We start from the raw sequence: 16,289 nt of genomic DNA, 5'->3' as shown, positions 1-16,289 counted from the left end.
AGTCCCTGGGATACTTCTTTTTCAGAAAAAACAGAAGATCATTCTTTTGAAGACCGCTCTTCAGGGCGGCCATTGCAACTGATTGGTCCAAGTTTCGGACCTCTAATGCGGCGGTGTTAAATCGGTTGACATAGGTTCGGATGGATTCTCCCTCCTTTTGCTTGATGTTGATAAGGGACTCCAAACCTCTCCAGGGATGCCGGCTGCTAACAAAATGAGCCGCAAACTGGTGGCTCATTTGATCAAAGGAGAAGATAGTATCCGATTTCAGTGTCGAGTATCAGTTTATTGCTGCTCTCTTCAAGGTAGATGGGAAATCTCGGCACAGGATGGCGTCGGGCACGTCATGGAGCAGCATCATTATCCGGAAGGCCTTTAGGTGGTCAACCGGATCCATGGTCCCGTCGTAGCTCTCAAATTAAGAGAGCTTGAAGTTTGGCGGGATCGGTTCCTGCATAATCATTTGAGAGAAAGGAGGGTCAGTACAGATATCCTCACCGTAAGCAGGGGGAGCATGGCGGAGCTCTTCGATCCGTCGGTTCATCTCCTGGAACCTTTGATTCAGGAGATCCTCTCGACTGCGGGTCTCGAGGGTCTTCTGACAAAATGGAGGTAGGGATCCTCTGGGGGTGGAATCGTGATCAGATTGAGGGCTCTCCGCCCTCTGCTTCCTCTTTCCGGAGAACACAGGGCGACTAGCCCAAGTGGCCCGCCCGATCATCGAATTTTGAAACTCCGACGATGCTCTTTCCAGCTGCACAGATGCCTGCGACTGCTGCTGCTGCTGCATGGCCTGCACTGCCTCGGTGAGGCCCCTGACCTGCTGAACCAGCAGGTCGAACTGCTCCATGCCGACTGCCGTTGCCGGAGGAGGAGCCTGAAAAATTGGAGACGGGGCCGAAGCTTGCGGATCTCGCTGAGATTTGGCCACGGAGGCCGTAGATCGTCTGGTGGATGCCTTTCGGAGAGGCATCTGGTGAGGATCTGGCTGGAGTAGAAGAAGAAGATGTTGAAGGAGACGACTGGAGACAATCACGTTGAGTACTCCTTTAAGAACAAGGGTCCTGCGAAGACACAGCCCTTCCTCTAGCGCCAATTCTATTAGTGCAGAATTCTGCTGATGCCGAAGAAGCTGGAGTCGAGGAGAACACGACCACCGCTGGGACCTGCAAGGGAAGTCTAAATCGGAGTTGGGGGTGCTTCGGCAAGACCCTCCGATGCTCAAGTTAGTACTCTGCTTCAACAGAAATGGAGCACTCAAATGGAATTTTGGCAGAGTTTCGAGATAGAGTTTTGAGCTTAGAGAAGAACGTATCTGGAGGATCTCTTTTATAGATGGAAGAGCATAACTGATTGACAGCGACGTCCGTAACTACCTGGTAGTGGGCCGTTCGGGGCCACGTAGAGTTTGTTACGGAGAGTAGTGATGTCAGTGGGCCGTTCGGGACCACGTGGAGTTTGTTACGGAGAGTGGAGTGGTGTCCGTTGTCGCGACTTGCCAGAGAGTGGTGGGGCCACGTGGAGTTTGTTATAGAGGGTGGAGTGATGTCCGTTGTCGCGACTTGCCGGAGAGTTCGGGCCGAACGACTGAAGCTCGGTTGGAATGTCTGGTGGAGCGAAATAGCTCTCTGCTTCAGCAATTTGAGAGAAGCTCGGATGGAAACTGCCCGTTGGAGAAGTCTGATTTCATGAGGAATCCAGCAGAAGATCGACCGATAGTGAAGTTCGGAAGGCATTATGGAAGTTCGTCCGCTATAGGAGTCTTGAGAACACTGTGGAAGGTTGACCGCTGGAGGGGTCTGGAATTCAATTCTATTGTAGAAGTTCGGACGGAATCTGATTTTTGTAGGAGTCCGAAAGGAGGCCGCTTACTGTTGAAGCTCGGACGGAGACCGATTGCCATGGAAGCTCGGATGGAGACTTTTTATTGTAGAAGCTCGGCTGAAGTCCGCCTGCAATAGAAGTTCAGACGGAATTCGCTTACAGTAGAGGTCCAGAGTAGACCGCTTGCAGTAGAAGTTCGGAATAGACTGCTTGCGGTAGAAGTTCGGAGTAGACTGCTTGCAGTAGAAGTTCGATTGAAATTCGGAAGACGGTCGACTACCGTAGAAACTTGGATGGGGTCTGATTACTGTGGAAGTCTTGCTGCTGGAGAAGCTCGGTCATTGACGAAGTCCGGAAGAAGTTCGAAGTAAAGTCGATCGTGGCTGAAAGAAGTCTGGAAGAGATTCGGAGAGTAGTCGATCACTGTAGAAAATCGGCTGATAGTGAAGCCCAGAAAGCGTTTGGAGCAGTTCGGTAGATGAATGGAGGAGCCCATTATTGAAGAAATCCGGATGGCACGATAGGAGTTCTTCCGTTGAAGGAATCTGGAGGACACTGTGGAAGGTCGACTGCTGGAGAAGTTCTGGGAGGATCGGCCTCTTACGAACTTCGATTGGGATTATTTTATACCCAACACCGCTCTATTTGATTGGATCATGTAGTCATTATTTTTTAACATATATTTAATATCTACGGATTTATTTTTTCATTTGAAATTGAATAACAAAAATATTTTTTTTTAAAAAAAAATTATAATATTCCGTAATCATATTATGATATTGAGTAGTATGCTTCACATCAATTTTATTATACCGGATGTGATGTACAAAAACTTTCTCATATGATATAAAAACCTGATCATGAGTGAGTTGGTGCATCTGATCGTTTGATCAACGAAGCGCATCAAAGCAAAGGGGCATCCCCAAAGAAAAATGAAATTTTGTGGGGGAATGAGAAAAGCATGCAAGAGGTCAGAGTGGCAAGGCAACAACACGATCAGGCAACGTGCAGATCACGTGAACAGTGAACCGAAAGGCTCTTACCATTCGAGGGGCCTTATGCGTTCCACGGTAAACTGTCTAGTATTACCACCATAAACTCTGCGTCTCTTTTACGCACTTTTTTGTCGTCCTAAAAATCTCTACACACATTATATCATATATAAAGACAGATGTCCGGGAACTAGATCCAAAATAATATTGATATACCCATGCTTTGACTGCAACAGGAATCATCACGATACCATCCAACTTAAAGTTATATTATCAAACTAAAGGAACAAAAAAAAGAAAAAAGAAAACAAACCATGCAAAGAAGAACTGAAGAAACGATCACCCAGAAGCAGTAGAGCCCACACTTCTGTCGCTTCCCCTTTTTTGTATATTACAGGTGAGAAAAACCCAAAAAGAGTAATCAGAGAACTTTTGGTAAAGGTAAGGAAGATGAAGGGAAGGCTTGTTTATCTGGGTGTTGTTTGGACGCATGGGCGCTCAGTGCTGCTTCTCTGGCTGCTGTGGTACGGGCGCAGCGACAGGGGGCTTGGGGCACTGGTAGCATTTGGCGAAGAGGCCGAAGGTGTCCACCTGCTTGACGAAATTATCCATGCTGGCCCACCCGCCGAGTCCAAACCCCACCACCAGCACCCACACCACCACGAAGGCGTTCACCACGTACATGGCGGTCCAGCTGGGTAGGAAGAAGGGTGGCTTCTCCGCGGCATTCTGCGATCAAAAGCAGACGGCACCCCATCCATAGTTGCACTCGGTAAATTTATTAACAATCAAAAATCAAGCAACAAGCAGAAAGTAAGCAGAGCAATGTACGACAGACTGGGAACGCAACAAGAATATATATATATATTTTTTTAAATGTGGAAAGGAACGTCCCAGCTTCCCGTTAAATGTTGTCCTGTCACCATCCATCCCACTCAGAAAGGGATAAAAGGATTCAATCAGCCTGCTGTTTCGTGAATTAGATTTCATCTCAAACAGGTTATATGATCTTCGTACCACTAAATTACCTATTACAATTGAGGTGCGATTCAGAAAGAAAACTGAAAACCCATAGGAAAGAAGTTCTCCTGGCACAAGTCCCCAGTCCAATGTTCGAGAAAACCAGGTCTAGAATTGGTTTAAATTTGATTAGAAAATAAATATAATATAAATTTATCATCAAAAATAAAATAAAATTGATCAGCCAGCGACCGCTCGCATTTCGAAGAGGAATGGGTGCAGTAATCAATTAATATAGCAGATAGGTAAAATCATAAACGGGAATGGAAAATGAGAGATTTATAATAAACTTGTACAGTTTTAGTAGTTATATATAAACCCAATAGCATGTATTAAGCATGTGCGTCATCAGCATTTCCATAATCCAAACGGTAGAAGAGCTCATAACAGTTTAAGCTTCTCGAATGATGGTCATGTAAGATGGTGATCCACTCTCGGCATGCACATCGCAGAGGATAGCATGGAATATCTTTTTCAAGCAATGGAGCTGCATATAGAGAGAAGAATTGAACTCAAAAGAGAGATCATGTCAAACAACACAATCAGGACAGGTGGTACCGTGTCGTGTGTCGATTCTCACTAGAAGGCAATGAGGATGGGCGATTAATCAGAATGTTTTCCACCATAGCGGTACTCTTTTCAAACTGGCGCGGCTAGCGGTTAATTAATGTGGTAGTTGGAAGGAGAGATATCGGACCAAATGCAGGGGTGGAGACGGTGCTCTACTCTAGCATTCAAAGTGCCAGCTAAAGGAGAGGGCAGTGAACCAGAAGAGTCCATAAACAAGTACAGGTTCAGCAAGGTACGTAAACTAGCAGGGCAGGCAGGCAGGAAGGAGGAAACATAAATCTGAAGGAAGGTATGGGTACAGATATATATAGCTCAGGGGACGGCGTTAGTCCATGCATACCTGCCTGGCGGAGGCCTTGCGGTAGGTGAGCATGTGGGCGAGGGAGGGGATGATGTAGACGGTGAAGCTAACGAGGAGGGCCCCGACGGCGGAGTTGATGGGCCCGAAGAAGGGGAAGATGATGGCGAGGAACCAGATGGGGATAACCACGGGGAGACGGGCCAGCGCGCGCAGGCAGATGCTCTTGGTGTCATGCATGCCGATCACCTTCTCCCACACGAAGTAGAGGGGCGTGCAAGCAAATCCGAAAGTGATGAACTGGTGGATCAGCATCAGGATCACCGCCGCGTCCCTCAACCCCGACTTGGGCAGAAGCGAGAAGGCGTTGGAGTGAGTCAGCAGCTGGTCCCCGAATGCCCAGTACATGGCCGCTGCCGATGGTAGCGTCAGCGTGAACACGTACAGCGTCGCCAGCAGGTATATGTACTTGAACTTCTGGGGCTTCCACATCGCGTGCATGATCTCCCTGCAACCAATATATCCATGGCACATATGTGATCAGCTGGATGGATTCTCCATGACGCTCTTCCCATGGTTCAGAATATATATATATATATACTAATCTTATTTTTGTTTTTCTTTTTTTTAAATATAAAGAAAATTAACTAGCAATTAATTTCATGCTACTGTGGATCACTCCGAGACGGACTCAAAAGATGCGCTCGACCAAGTTCACCACGGCCTTGGGATCTTCCTGTCAAACTATTTCGGTGCATTAATTTGATTAAATAAATAGATAAATGAGGAATCAGGATGGTACCGATGAAGGCAAATACGTGGCAGAGACACTTGTCCACTGAAGCCTCAAGCTTTTCTAACCTTCCTGTTTAACTTTTCTAGTCATGACGAAAGCACGGAGTTTAACTGGGCATTGCAATATGTATTCTAAATAAACTAACGATGATAATAGCAAATCATTACAAAGCTAACAACGCTTCCCAATCACGATCTCATCCTTCACCTAGAAAGATGGCAAACTTCACTTTTATGCCTTCCATCATTCATAATCATACTCCTTTCCTCGCCACCAAAAGATTCTTTTAATAATAAATTGGAGTCACAAAAGGTTCCTTGTAGCGTGCCACGGGTTGGTCTGGTTTCCACTGACTTACACAGCTTGGTTCCCACCCACTGAACCCCAGAAGTTCTGCTTCCACTACAAATCCTAGAAACATAGGGATGCGGTGCAAGCAAAGCTAAATAATATCGGTGCACGGTTTACTTGCTCTCGAATGGTGTTGATTGGGAGAGCAAAGGAAGCTGGTCTAAATGTAAAGAAAGAAGTCTTGAAAGGAATGACCATGCTTGAGTAATGTAAAGAAGAAAGAACAGTGTGGGGACGGTAAAGATGGGAAATGCTTTCCAGATCCGGGCTGTCCGGCCCACCAGCCAGCAAAAGCTGCGGATGGAAGGGGCGGCGGAAAAGAAAGGTAACCGATCCCCATCAGGCTGCTTCTTGAAAAGAGGGTAAAAAGGGTCCAAAGAGAAGGAGCGAAGAAATTTTACTTTAAAAAAAAAAATTAAAAAAAAATACAGAGCACTTATTGCTGCGCCACTGAAAGGGCGGGGGAGTGGGCTACGAGTCTACTGGTGGGTGGGAGTAATAGCACAGCTTACACGGTGACGGCGTGGCCGCCGAAAGTGTAGAGTATGTTGGTGGCGCCGGTGAAGTAGAGGACCAGCTTTGTGGGAGCCGAATGTGTCACGCCTTCAACCTGGCATGCAGAACAGCATCAAAAAAAAAAACCCACCGGTTAAAATAATTATACCACCACCTACCTTGCTGGTTTTCATCATTCCTTTTCCTTCCCAGAAATTAACCCCCCGAGATAGATAGGAGCAAAAGGGGCGATGGGCCCCTAAAAAGCAAGCCGAACTGAACGGCCGCGTAATCATTACAAAGATGAACGGATGGGATACCTGGCCGTTGATGAGAGCGGCGATGGTGAGATACCAGGCGGTGTAGGTGGTCATGGCCAGACCCAGGAAGGACCATATCCGGTAGTTGTGGAACGAAGGGATGAACACCGTGGTCGCGCAGCAGGCGCCGAATATGTATGTCCACGTCCTCTTGTCCAGCCGATCGTTGATGTAGTATATGTTACTGTAGCCCCACCACAGTTATCATCCAAAAACTTTTTTGAGTTCCAACCAACAAGTGTCGCTGGCTGGCTATTTGAGGTTTTGAACTTATTCCTGAAGTCGGATTGGACTGGAAAATAAAAGAAGAACAAGTATACCTGGCACAAGCAATCAGCTGGATAACGGAGCCGAAAAGAAGGAAGGTACAGTTGAAGGCCAGACCAATGGCTTTCCAGTAAGGCCCCAGCAGCCCATCCAGCACCTCGAACCACTGCTCGCAGAAAGCGGAAAAAAAAAGGAGAGAAGGATATTTCCGTCAATTTGGTACTCGAATTTTGTTGTATCCAGCGGGGGAGTGTGGGCGTTTATGTAAATTTGATGACCAAAAATTCCAGATTCCAGAGGATCCAGGGTGGGGAGCGGGACGGAGAAAGAGAGAGACCGGGAATGGATAGGAGAGGCAGAATGCTTCAGGGCGCGGAGAGGAAGAAACGGACCTGGATGACGTGATTCTTGAAGCTGACGTTCTCCTTCTCCTTGCGGGTTCGGTACTCGACGTAGAGGACGCTGATAAGGTAGGCTGTCCAGCTGCCCATGAAACCGTAGAACAGCTGGAGCAGCACGCCTGACAGCATCCCCAGCTGCGAGAACGAGTACGGCAGCGTCAGCAGAACTTGGGCCACCTGCGCGCATGCGTGATAGCAGGACCAAACGATCAGATTCCATACAAATATGAATTTTAGCCGCCCCGATTCTGTTTCTCCAGAATAGAGGAAGGGATTCGATCGCAAAATTGTTAGAATTAAAACGATTCAATCAGACAACAAGGGGTAAAAAAGTCAAAGGACAAGCGGTAAAAGCAGAGAGACAGAAAGAGAGAGTAAAGGAAACACACAGAAAAATGGTGGAAGACGCATATACCTGATTGGAGGCGCAGCTGAACCAGGCGTCCCAGACGGAACCACCGTGCCAGAGGAGGCTCTTCATGCTGAACATAGGCTGCGGCTCCTCCGCCCTCTCCTCCTCCTCTTCCTCCTTGCCGTGACCGCCCTGCTCCGTCTCGTTGAAGCTGGCAACGATGGCCTCCTCCGCTTGCTTCTGCGGCAGCATCTTTTCGTCGTCCTTGCTCTATCAGCTCGCTGACGCTGAGATCCCTTCCCCTCTTCTCTTCTCCGACAAAACCAGCAGCAGGAGGGAGACCGACGACGAAGACCGAGATCCGTACCGATCTACGATCCAGAGATCAACACGACAAATCAGGGCCGCGAAAACGATATCTAAGCGTTACTATCAGAATTTTTTCCCCTTTTTATTTTTTTAAAAAGGACCGGAATTCCCGTTCGCGACGCTGCTGATCTATTTGCAGCCACCCAAGAAGAAAGAGAGGAGAACTAAAAAAAAAAAACGAAAACTACAGTCAAGGATGAAAATCAAAGAGAATCAAAATAAAAAAAAATAGAAGAAAAAAAAAATTCGCAGATGACGGTATTACTAGTACCACTACCACTGGTTTAAATGCCCTGCCACAGGAAAAGGGAAGCAAGCAGAGATTCAGGGAGCGTTCGGCAGTGGGGCGCGGCGCTCTGTGTTTTTCTCTTTCTTCGCCCTTTTTCAGGAAAGAGGAAGCAAGTGACAGGTGACGATGGGGAAGTAAAGTAACGGAATGCAAAATGAAAGAGGCGTGAACAAAACAGAATAGAGAGCTGGTGAGAAATAAAAAGTAAGACAGTCGATTTGAACCATGAAGAAGAAGAGAGGAGATTCAATCCTACTTTCTCCTTTTTCTTCTCCTCCTCCTCCTTCCTTCTGCTGTTTTCTTTCTTTTTTATCTTTATCTTTTTATTTTTCCTTTTTTTTTTTGGGGAGAGGGGGAGGGCTCCTCTTTCCTTTTCTTTGAAGAAGAAAGGAGATTCCTCGTCCTTTTATACGGCCAGCAAACCACTGGCGGAGCTCTCTGTCGAGCGCCCAACCAATTCACAAAACGGCCAAACCAGACCCAAATGCGCGCTCCGAGACCTAAACGAAAAGCATTGAGAGCGTTCGTGCTGAAATGTGGCAGGCAGGAGGAGGGATGAGAGTAAAGGAGATATTCAGAGAGAGACCTCTTCCTTCCCCCTCTCTGGCCTTCTTGACTGCCTCCTGCTGCTCTCTCTCTCTATCTTAATCTTACGCACCTGTATTGCCTCGGTTAGTAAAACAGGGGTCGATTGATTCTAAACTTTAAGAGCAGCGGGGAGAGGGAGGGAAGGAAGAGGCGCACCTAGTCCTGGATTTGATTCCTTTGGAGAAATGTGGACCTTGAAGGAAACATAGCCAGCTGGGCAGGAATGTGAACAGAGTAAAGCCGGGACGCGGTGTTTTATAGGGGAGTAACCGTGCTTCTCCTCCACTCGCTGTGCTCCGCTTTCCACTTTATGGCGAGCTATTACTGCTGCTTGCTAATGGGGATTTTTTTTTTTTTTTTAAGTTTAGAGAGGGACCAAAAATTACATGACGCATGTACTAGAAAAAAATAGCGGAGGACTTCTTTTCAGCTTCCCTATTATTACTTTCCAAAAAATTATAAAATAAATTTAATTAATCATATAAAAATAATTTATTAGAAAATAGCTCATATTTAATTGAGCATCATTTCTTTTTAAAAAAACTATACAAAATATTCATTCTGCTCTTAATACATATAGGACCATATCTTTTTATTTCCAAACTTTGTATAATATTAATATACTATAATATTAACATTTAGATTATAATAATTTATTATATTAATATAATATTAATATATATATATATATTAATATTGTTGGTGCAGAAATTCGCCTGCGCCGGAGAAGCTGGAGTTGAGGAAGCCGCGGTCGCCGCCGGGACCTGCAAGGGAAGTCTAAACCGGAGGTGGGGTTGCTCCGGCAAGACCCTCCGACGCTCAAGTCAGTTCTCTGCCTCAACAAGAATGGAGTGCTCGAACGGAGAATTTAGCAGAGTTTTGAGATAAGGCAAAAAGAGCTTAAAAAATAACGTATCTGAGTCCCCCCTTTTATAGGCGGGGGAGGCAACGGACTGATGGCGACGTGTGTAACTGCCTGGTAGTGGGCCGCCCATGGTCAGGGAAATTGATTGCGAAAGATAATGGAGCAGACACGTGGGTATCACCTCGACTTGCCACGTGGAATCCGTTATGAGGGGTGGAGCAGCGTCCGTCGTCAGGAGAATCGCATGGTATCCGTCGCAGGAGGTGGAGCAGGTTCGTGGCCGTTACTGTGGCCTGCCAGGGGGATAATGGAGCTGTGCGGAGTCCGCCACAGGAGGTGGAGCAGGGCGGCTATGGCTGCTGCGGCTTGTCAGGGAATGATGATGCTGCGTGGAGTCCGCCACAGGAGGTGGAGCAGGGTCGCGGCCGTTTTGAGGGCCTGTCAGGGGGCGTGGATCTGTCGATTGAAGCTCGGCAATGGTCGGAGCCGTCGTGATCGGAGTCCGGCTCCCGTAGGAGTCCAGGCGGAGCTGTTTTGATGTCGGCGGCGGAGCCCGGCTCCCGTAGGAGTCCGGGCGGAGCTGTGCTGCCAACAAAGTCAAGGGTGAAGTCCGGCTCTCGTAGGAGTCCGGACTGAGCTTACCAGCAATTGATATTGAGAGCGGAGCCCGGCTCCCGTAGGAGTCCGGGCGGAGCTGTGCTGATGTCGTCGGTGGAGCCCGGCTCCCGTAGGAGTCTGGGCGGAGCTGCGCTGCAAACAAAGTCAAGGGCGAAGTCCGGCTCTCGTAGGAGTCCGGACTGAGCTTACCAGCAATTGATATTGAGAGCGGAGCCCGGCTCCCGTAGGAGTCCGGGCGGAGCTGTGCTGATGTCGTCGGTGGAGCCCGGCTCCCGTAGGAGTCCGGGCGGAGCTGCGCTGCAAACAAAGTCAAAGGCGAAGTCCGGCTCTCGTAGGAGTCCGGACTGAGCTTACCAGCAATTGATATTGAGAGCGGAGCCCGGCTCCCGTAGGAGTCCGAGCGGAGCTGTGCTGATGTCGTCGGTGGAGCCCGGCTCCCGTAGGAGTCCGGGCGGAGCTGTGCTGATGTCGTCGGTGGAGCCCGGCTCCCGTAGGAGTCCGGGCGGAGCTGCGCTGCAAACAAAGTCAAGGGCGAAGTCCGGCTCTCGTAGGAGTCCGGACTGAGCTTACCAGCAATTGATATTGAGAGCGGAGCCCGGCTCCCGTAGGAGTCCGGGCGGAGCTGTGCTGATGTCGTCGGTGGAGCCCGGCTCCCGTAGGAGTCCGGGCGGAGCTGCGCTGCAAACAAAGTCAAGGGCGAAGTCCGGCTCTCGTAGGAGTCCGGACTGAGCTTACCAGCAATTGATATTGAGAGCGGAGCCCGGCTCCCGTAGGAGTCCGGGCGGAGCTGTGCTGATGTCGTCGGTGGAGCCCGAGTCCCGTAGGAGTCCGGGCGGAGCTGCGCTGCAAACAACGTCAAGGGCGAAGTCCGGCTCTCGTAGGAGTCCGGACTGAGCTTACCAGCAATTGATATTGAGAGCGGAGCCCGGCTCCCGTAGGAGTCCGGGCGGAGCTGTGCTGATGTCGTCGGTGGAGCTCGGCTCCCGTAGGAGTCCGGGCGGAGCTGCGCTTGCCGATGGCGGTTTCGCCGTGGGTTCCGGCTGTGGGTATTTTATACCCAACACCAGTCCCCCTACATCCGAGTTTTGAATTTCAAATGAAGGAAGTACACAGAAGTACAGCCGGAACCGTCCCTTCGAATCCCGCGCCCTGCCGCTCCCAGATATTTTGGCATTAAATGAGCGCATGCCGGAGTCTTTTCGAATTGGGGCAGTACGAGGGGACGCTTCGAAGATCCCGCAGGTACGCTGGCCTAGGTACGGCGCAATTATGGCCCTGCCAACCGCCAGCCGCCTTCAGCCGTCTGCCATGGGGAGTGGGACACGTGTCGAGCGCGGACTGGCCTGGGGGGATTCGAGATCATTATGGCGCCGGATCTCAGGGTCTATTTAAACCCGTCCTCCCCCTTCAGGCGTCCTACTCCACTTTTGATTTTCGCTGGCGTCTGTCATCTCCCCGAGAGTCTGCTCTCGCGAACGCCCTTTCGAGCCGTAGGCGCCTTCCGTCTCTCGCCCCCCGGATCCTCAGAGCAAGATAGGTTAGTGCCCACCTTCTTTTCACCGCCTAGGGATCTTTCGCCTTTTCACTCTCTTCGTGTCTTCCTCCGGGTTGACCCTTGGCGTTTCGTTCCCCTCTCGATTTGCCTTTCTAGGGTCCTTTAGATTTTTCCCCGAGAAAAAATGTCTTTTGAATCTTCTGCCTCCGTAAGTTCTGGGAGTTCTTCTGCTTCGAACCCCCAGGCCCCCATTTCTGCAGATGAACCCGCGCTCGGGGCAGGGCCTCGCCCGGTTTTCGCGCCGGGCGCCATTTCGTGTTCGTCGACCCCGGACGAACTTCTCCTGATAAGGGCTCGATACGGGGTCCCTGCGGAGTACGACCTGGAGCTTCCTGGCCCCTCTGATAGGGCCAGCGCTCCCCCTCCCGGCCGCTTTTGCCTGTACCAGGAAGCCTTTCGTGCCGGGCTTCGGCTTCCGCTCCCAAACTTCGTCGCCGCCTTCTTTCGCTTTTTAGATATTTCACTAGCTTCTGTTGCCCCGAATTCCTTTAGGTTTTTGATAGGATTTCTCTCTCTCTGCCATATAGCCGAGGTCCAGCCATCCCTCTCCTTATTCAGACATTTCTACACCTTCAAACGCCATCCTTCAGCGAAGGACTGGTGGTACTTCTCCCCCCAGTTCGGCAAGAAGGGGTTGCTGAAGGGCGCCCCTTCTTCGATTCACAACTGGAAGGAGAAATTCCTCTTTGTTTACTGCCCGACCCTGGAATTGGGCCTACCCCTTGGGGGTCTCTGAGGGATTCCTTCCGCCGGGCTCCTGGCCTGGGAGAGGACGACCTTCAGGCCGCCCAGAAGCTCCTGAGTTATCCCGCTCCTTCCCTTCCAAACCTACTGAGGGAGCCGCTTCTCTTCAACATCGGCCTGAGCCCTCAAGATCCAGCAAGTATACATCTTTCCTTTTCTTGTCTTCTTCTTCCCTCTCTTCCTTTTTCCTCTTTCCTCTTTCTCTTCTTTCTTTTCTTTCTTTTCTTTCTTTCTTCTTTCTCTCTTTTTTTTTTTTTTTTTTTTTTTTTTGTGGACTGATTGGTGCTGCTTTTTCCTTCTTCTTTTCTTTTCTCCCTTTTTTCTTTTTTTTTTTTTTTTTTTTTTTTAGCAATGGACGCCGAAGCCACACGAATGCTCGCCAAGGCCATGAGAGCCCAGAAAAGGAAGGGCGCGACGACTTCCGGCTCGGCGAAGAGGGCCAGGGTGGAGGAGACGAGCCTGGCCGCGCCCTTCCAGGCGACCCCGACGATCGACATTCCTTCGGATGCCGAGCCAGCGGCCCCCCGGGCTCCCCCAGGGAGCCCACCGACTGGGGTCCCAATTTCGGAGGTTCGCCCCGCGGAGGCGCCTGCCGCGGGGAGGAGGAGAAAATCGGTGGCCCGCAGGCCGAGCAGCCACCGAGCCGCTGCAGACGAGTCCGTCTGCTCCGAGGGGGGATCGGAGAATCCCTTCAACGACAAGGCTCTAATCCGTCGGCTACTCGATGGTTGCATCCTGTCCGACGTCATGGAGAGGATCGACCGCGCCGATCCCGAGCAGCGGGCCTGGGACACCTTGGGGTCCTTTCTTGAGGTAAGCGGATTTTTAGTTGCACAGTTGCCTCGGTCTTTGTTGTAATTCTCCATCTGTCTTTGCAGATCGGGCACCAGCTCTTCGCCTATGTCGAGGCGTCGGGCCGCATGAGAAGGGATCTCCTCCGGGCGGAGGAGCGCTGCCAAGACGAGGTTGTTCGTCTTCAAGCGAAGACGGCCGAGGTGGCCGCCCTCTGGGAGGCCCTGGAGAGAGAGAGACAGGACCGGGAAGAGGAAAGACAAGCCCGGGAGGAGGAGAGACAAGCCCGGGAGGCGGAGAGACGGAGCCTGGAGGAGTCGGTGAGGAAGGCGGAGGCCGAGGTCGCCCAACTGGCCGAGCAAACTCCGGTTCTGGTCTCGGAGGCCAGGACCCTTGCGGTGGAGGAGTTCAAGGCCTCCGCGGAGATGAGGGAGCTGAACGTCCAGTTCGGCCTGGAGGCATTTACCAAAGGGTTTGAGCTTTGCCGGGAGAAGGTGGCCAGCAGATATCCCGATCTTGGCCTCGAATTCTTGGAGGAGTCCGACGACGAGGCCGGCCCTTCGCCCGCCGCCACAGCAGTTGCGCCCCCCGCACCGAACTCTCGACCCCCTGCTCCCGAGGTCTGAGACCTCCGACCTTGTATCTTTCTTTTGTTGTCATGCTTCTTTTTCATTTGTCTTCAAGATCACTTAGTAAAGCCGAATTTCTTTTTGTGGATGATTTTTTCCTCCCTCTGCTCCTTCCTTCTGACCTTTCTCCTTGTAACGAATCGGTCTTTGACGCTTGCCTCTTCCGATGGCAGTGCCTCGCTGAAGCACTCCCCTTGCCCCTGGGGGCCCGCTGAAGTCCACTATCCGACGGTTGAAAAAGGAGGTCCTCCACTTGACGAGGAAGCTGAAGAAGTCGGAAGGCGAGCTCCTCCAGGCGAAAAAATGCTACTCCGAGGCTGCTGCCGAGGCTGCCCACTTCAGGAGTATTCAAGTGAAGGCGATCATGGACTACAGTCGGAGGAAGGCGAGCTTCACAAAAGAGCTTGAGGAATGCAAGAAGAGCGCCAGTGACCGAACTTGGGCTCATGAGGCCAGGATCAGCGCCCTTAAAGTGGAACTGTCGGCTGCCAAGAGGAGGATCGGCCAGCTGGAAGGAAACTCACCCCGGCTCACAGCGCGGGATGAGCAGATATGGTCGCAAAAAGTTTCCGACCTCCAGAAGCAGCTTCAAGATGCCGAGATGAGCCACGATGTGCAGCGGGCCAGCTGGCGCCGGCAGGTAGAGGAGTTCAAGGGGAGATTCCATCGATCGGCGGACGAGGTGGTTCGCCTCCAGAGGCAGTTGGTTACTAGGGCGCAGCTTGCTAACGCCCAAGATAACGAAGAGCTCCGGGCCCTGAGAGGCACTGTCGAAGGGATTTCCGTCTCCCTTGGGGAGAAGACAGCTGAGCTTCAACAAGTAAAAATCCAGCTGGGGCTTGAGCGGAAGGCCGTCGCGGACGCAGAGGCGGAGTCCGAAGTTTTGCGGAAGTGGCATCGGGAAGCGGAGGCTGAGAGTCGGCGACTTCGTCAGGCGCTCCAGGATATGCTGCAGAAGAAGGAAGAACTAGAGGAAATGGTGGAGACCATGAGGCAGTCCTGGTCGGGGGATGGAGGTGATCACCCTATGTTAGGGGGAGCAGGACCTCCTTAGGGTTCTTTAGTAGTCACCCCCCTTTTCTTTTCTTGTCGTTTTGTCCCTCTTTTTCTGACCGTCCTGGCCCTGTAGCACATATATTGGAAATGAGAAAAAGGCATTTTGTTACCTTGTCCGCGCGTAGCGCTAATATTGTCGTTCGTTGACCCTTTCTCGTTGTTTGGCCTGTTTGGCTTAGAGGTCGCCGTGGGAAAGGGCTCTTCCCTTCCATCCGATCTCGTCATGTGGCCGAGCCTCGCCATCGTTTTTAACCCTTGCTGGCGAAGTGGCGGATGGGGCCCGGCTTTCTTAGGAGCCCGGGCGAAGTTTTTCTTGGGGCGGAATCCGGCTCCCGTAGGAGTCCGGGTGAAGCTTTATCTGGCGGTGGAACCCGGCTCCCGTAGGAGTCCGGGTGAAGCTTTACCTTGGCGGCGGAACCCGGCTCCCGTAGGAGTTCGGGTCTTCCATTTTGCTTGAGCCGGTGGCGAGGTTCTCGTCATCAGCCTGGCTTGTGGGGGCGCGTTAGGGCGCTGTAAGGCCTCTCCCCCCTCCGGTCTAAAAGAATCGGGCCTTCAACTTTGCTCATGTCAGGACGAGGTTCTCCTCTTGTTCCTGACATGGCTATGGGGGCACATTAGGGCGTTGCAAGGCCTCTCCCCCCATCCGGTCTAAAAGAACCGGGCCTTCGACTTTACTCAAGTTAGGGCGAGGTTTTCCTCCTGTCCCTAACAGGGCTGTGGGGGCACATTAGGGCGTTGTAAGGCCTCTCCCCCCATCCGGTCTAAAAGAACCGGGCCTTTGACTTTGCTCAAGTTAGGGCGAGGTTTTCCTCCTGTCCCTAACAGGGCTGTGGGGGCACATTAGGGTGTTGTAAGGCCTCTCCCCCCATCCGGTCTAAAAGAATCGGGCCTTTGACTTTGCTCATGTCAGGACGAGGTTCTCCTCCTGTTCCTGACACGGCCATGGCTTTTTGGAGAGGTCATATCCAGTCATAATACATCCGCGTTAAGCAGGAGGAGTGCGTTAGCTAGAAAGAAAAGTAGATTCAAAATGAAACAGTAAGCAATACATTTACAGTTCTCCCGCTCCTCCTTGAGGCCCTCCGGCGATGGAGTCGA

At 51.1% G+C, this 16,289-nt stretch overlaps 1 protein-coding gene across 6 annotated transcripts; it reads right to left on the bottom strand.

The window, feature by feature from the left end:
- Positions 1-2,990: 2,990 nt before the first annotated feature.
- Positions 2,991-9,230, bottom strand: LOC105035384 (auxin transporter-like protein 1). Of its 6 annotated transcripts, XM_019847313.3 has the most exons (9): positions 9,089-9,150; positions 8,931-9,002; positions 7,750-8,057; positions 7,326-7,511; positions 6,987-7,099; positions 6,667-6,850; positions 6,364-6,461; positions 4,747-5,212; positions 2,991-3,545 (listed from the first exon to the last, which is right to left on the bottom strand). In XM_019847313.3, the coding sequence occupies exons 3-9, from the start codon at positions 7,936-7,938 to the stop codon at positions 3,315-3,317; spliced, it is 1,467 nt and encodes a 488-aa protein (XP_019702872.1). In that variant the 5' UTR covers positions 7,939-8,057; positions 8,931-9,002; positions 9,089-9,150; the 3' UTR covers positions 2,991-3,314. The 6 variants fall into 6 exon arrangements, with proteins under 6 accessions (XP_019702872.1, XP_019702871.1, XP_019702873.1 ...); XM_019847312.3 differs by lacking the exon at positions 8,931-9,002 and having other exon boundaries at positions 9,089-9,230; XM_019847314.3 differs by lacking the exons at positions 8,931-9,002; positions 9,089-9,150 and adding an exon at positions 8,601-8,906.
- Between the last annotated feature and the right edge of the window lie 7,059 nt (positions 9,231-16,289).

Source organism: Elaeis guineensis, chromosome 10 (assembly GCF_000442705.2).
Source record: "Elaeis guineensis isolate ETL-2024a chromosome 10, EG11, whole genome shotgun sequence".
Lineage (NCBI taxonomy): Eukaryota > Viridiplantae > Streptophyta > Magnoliopsida > Arecales > Arecaceae > Elaeis > Elaeis guineensis.
Note: the sequence above shows the minus strand (reverse complement) of the source record. Positions and strands in the feature narration are given on the sequence as shown.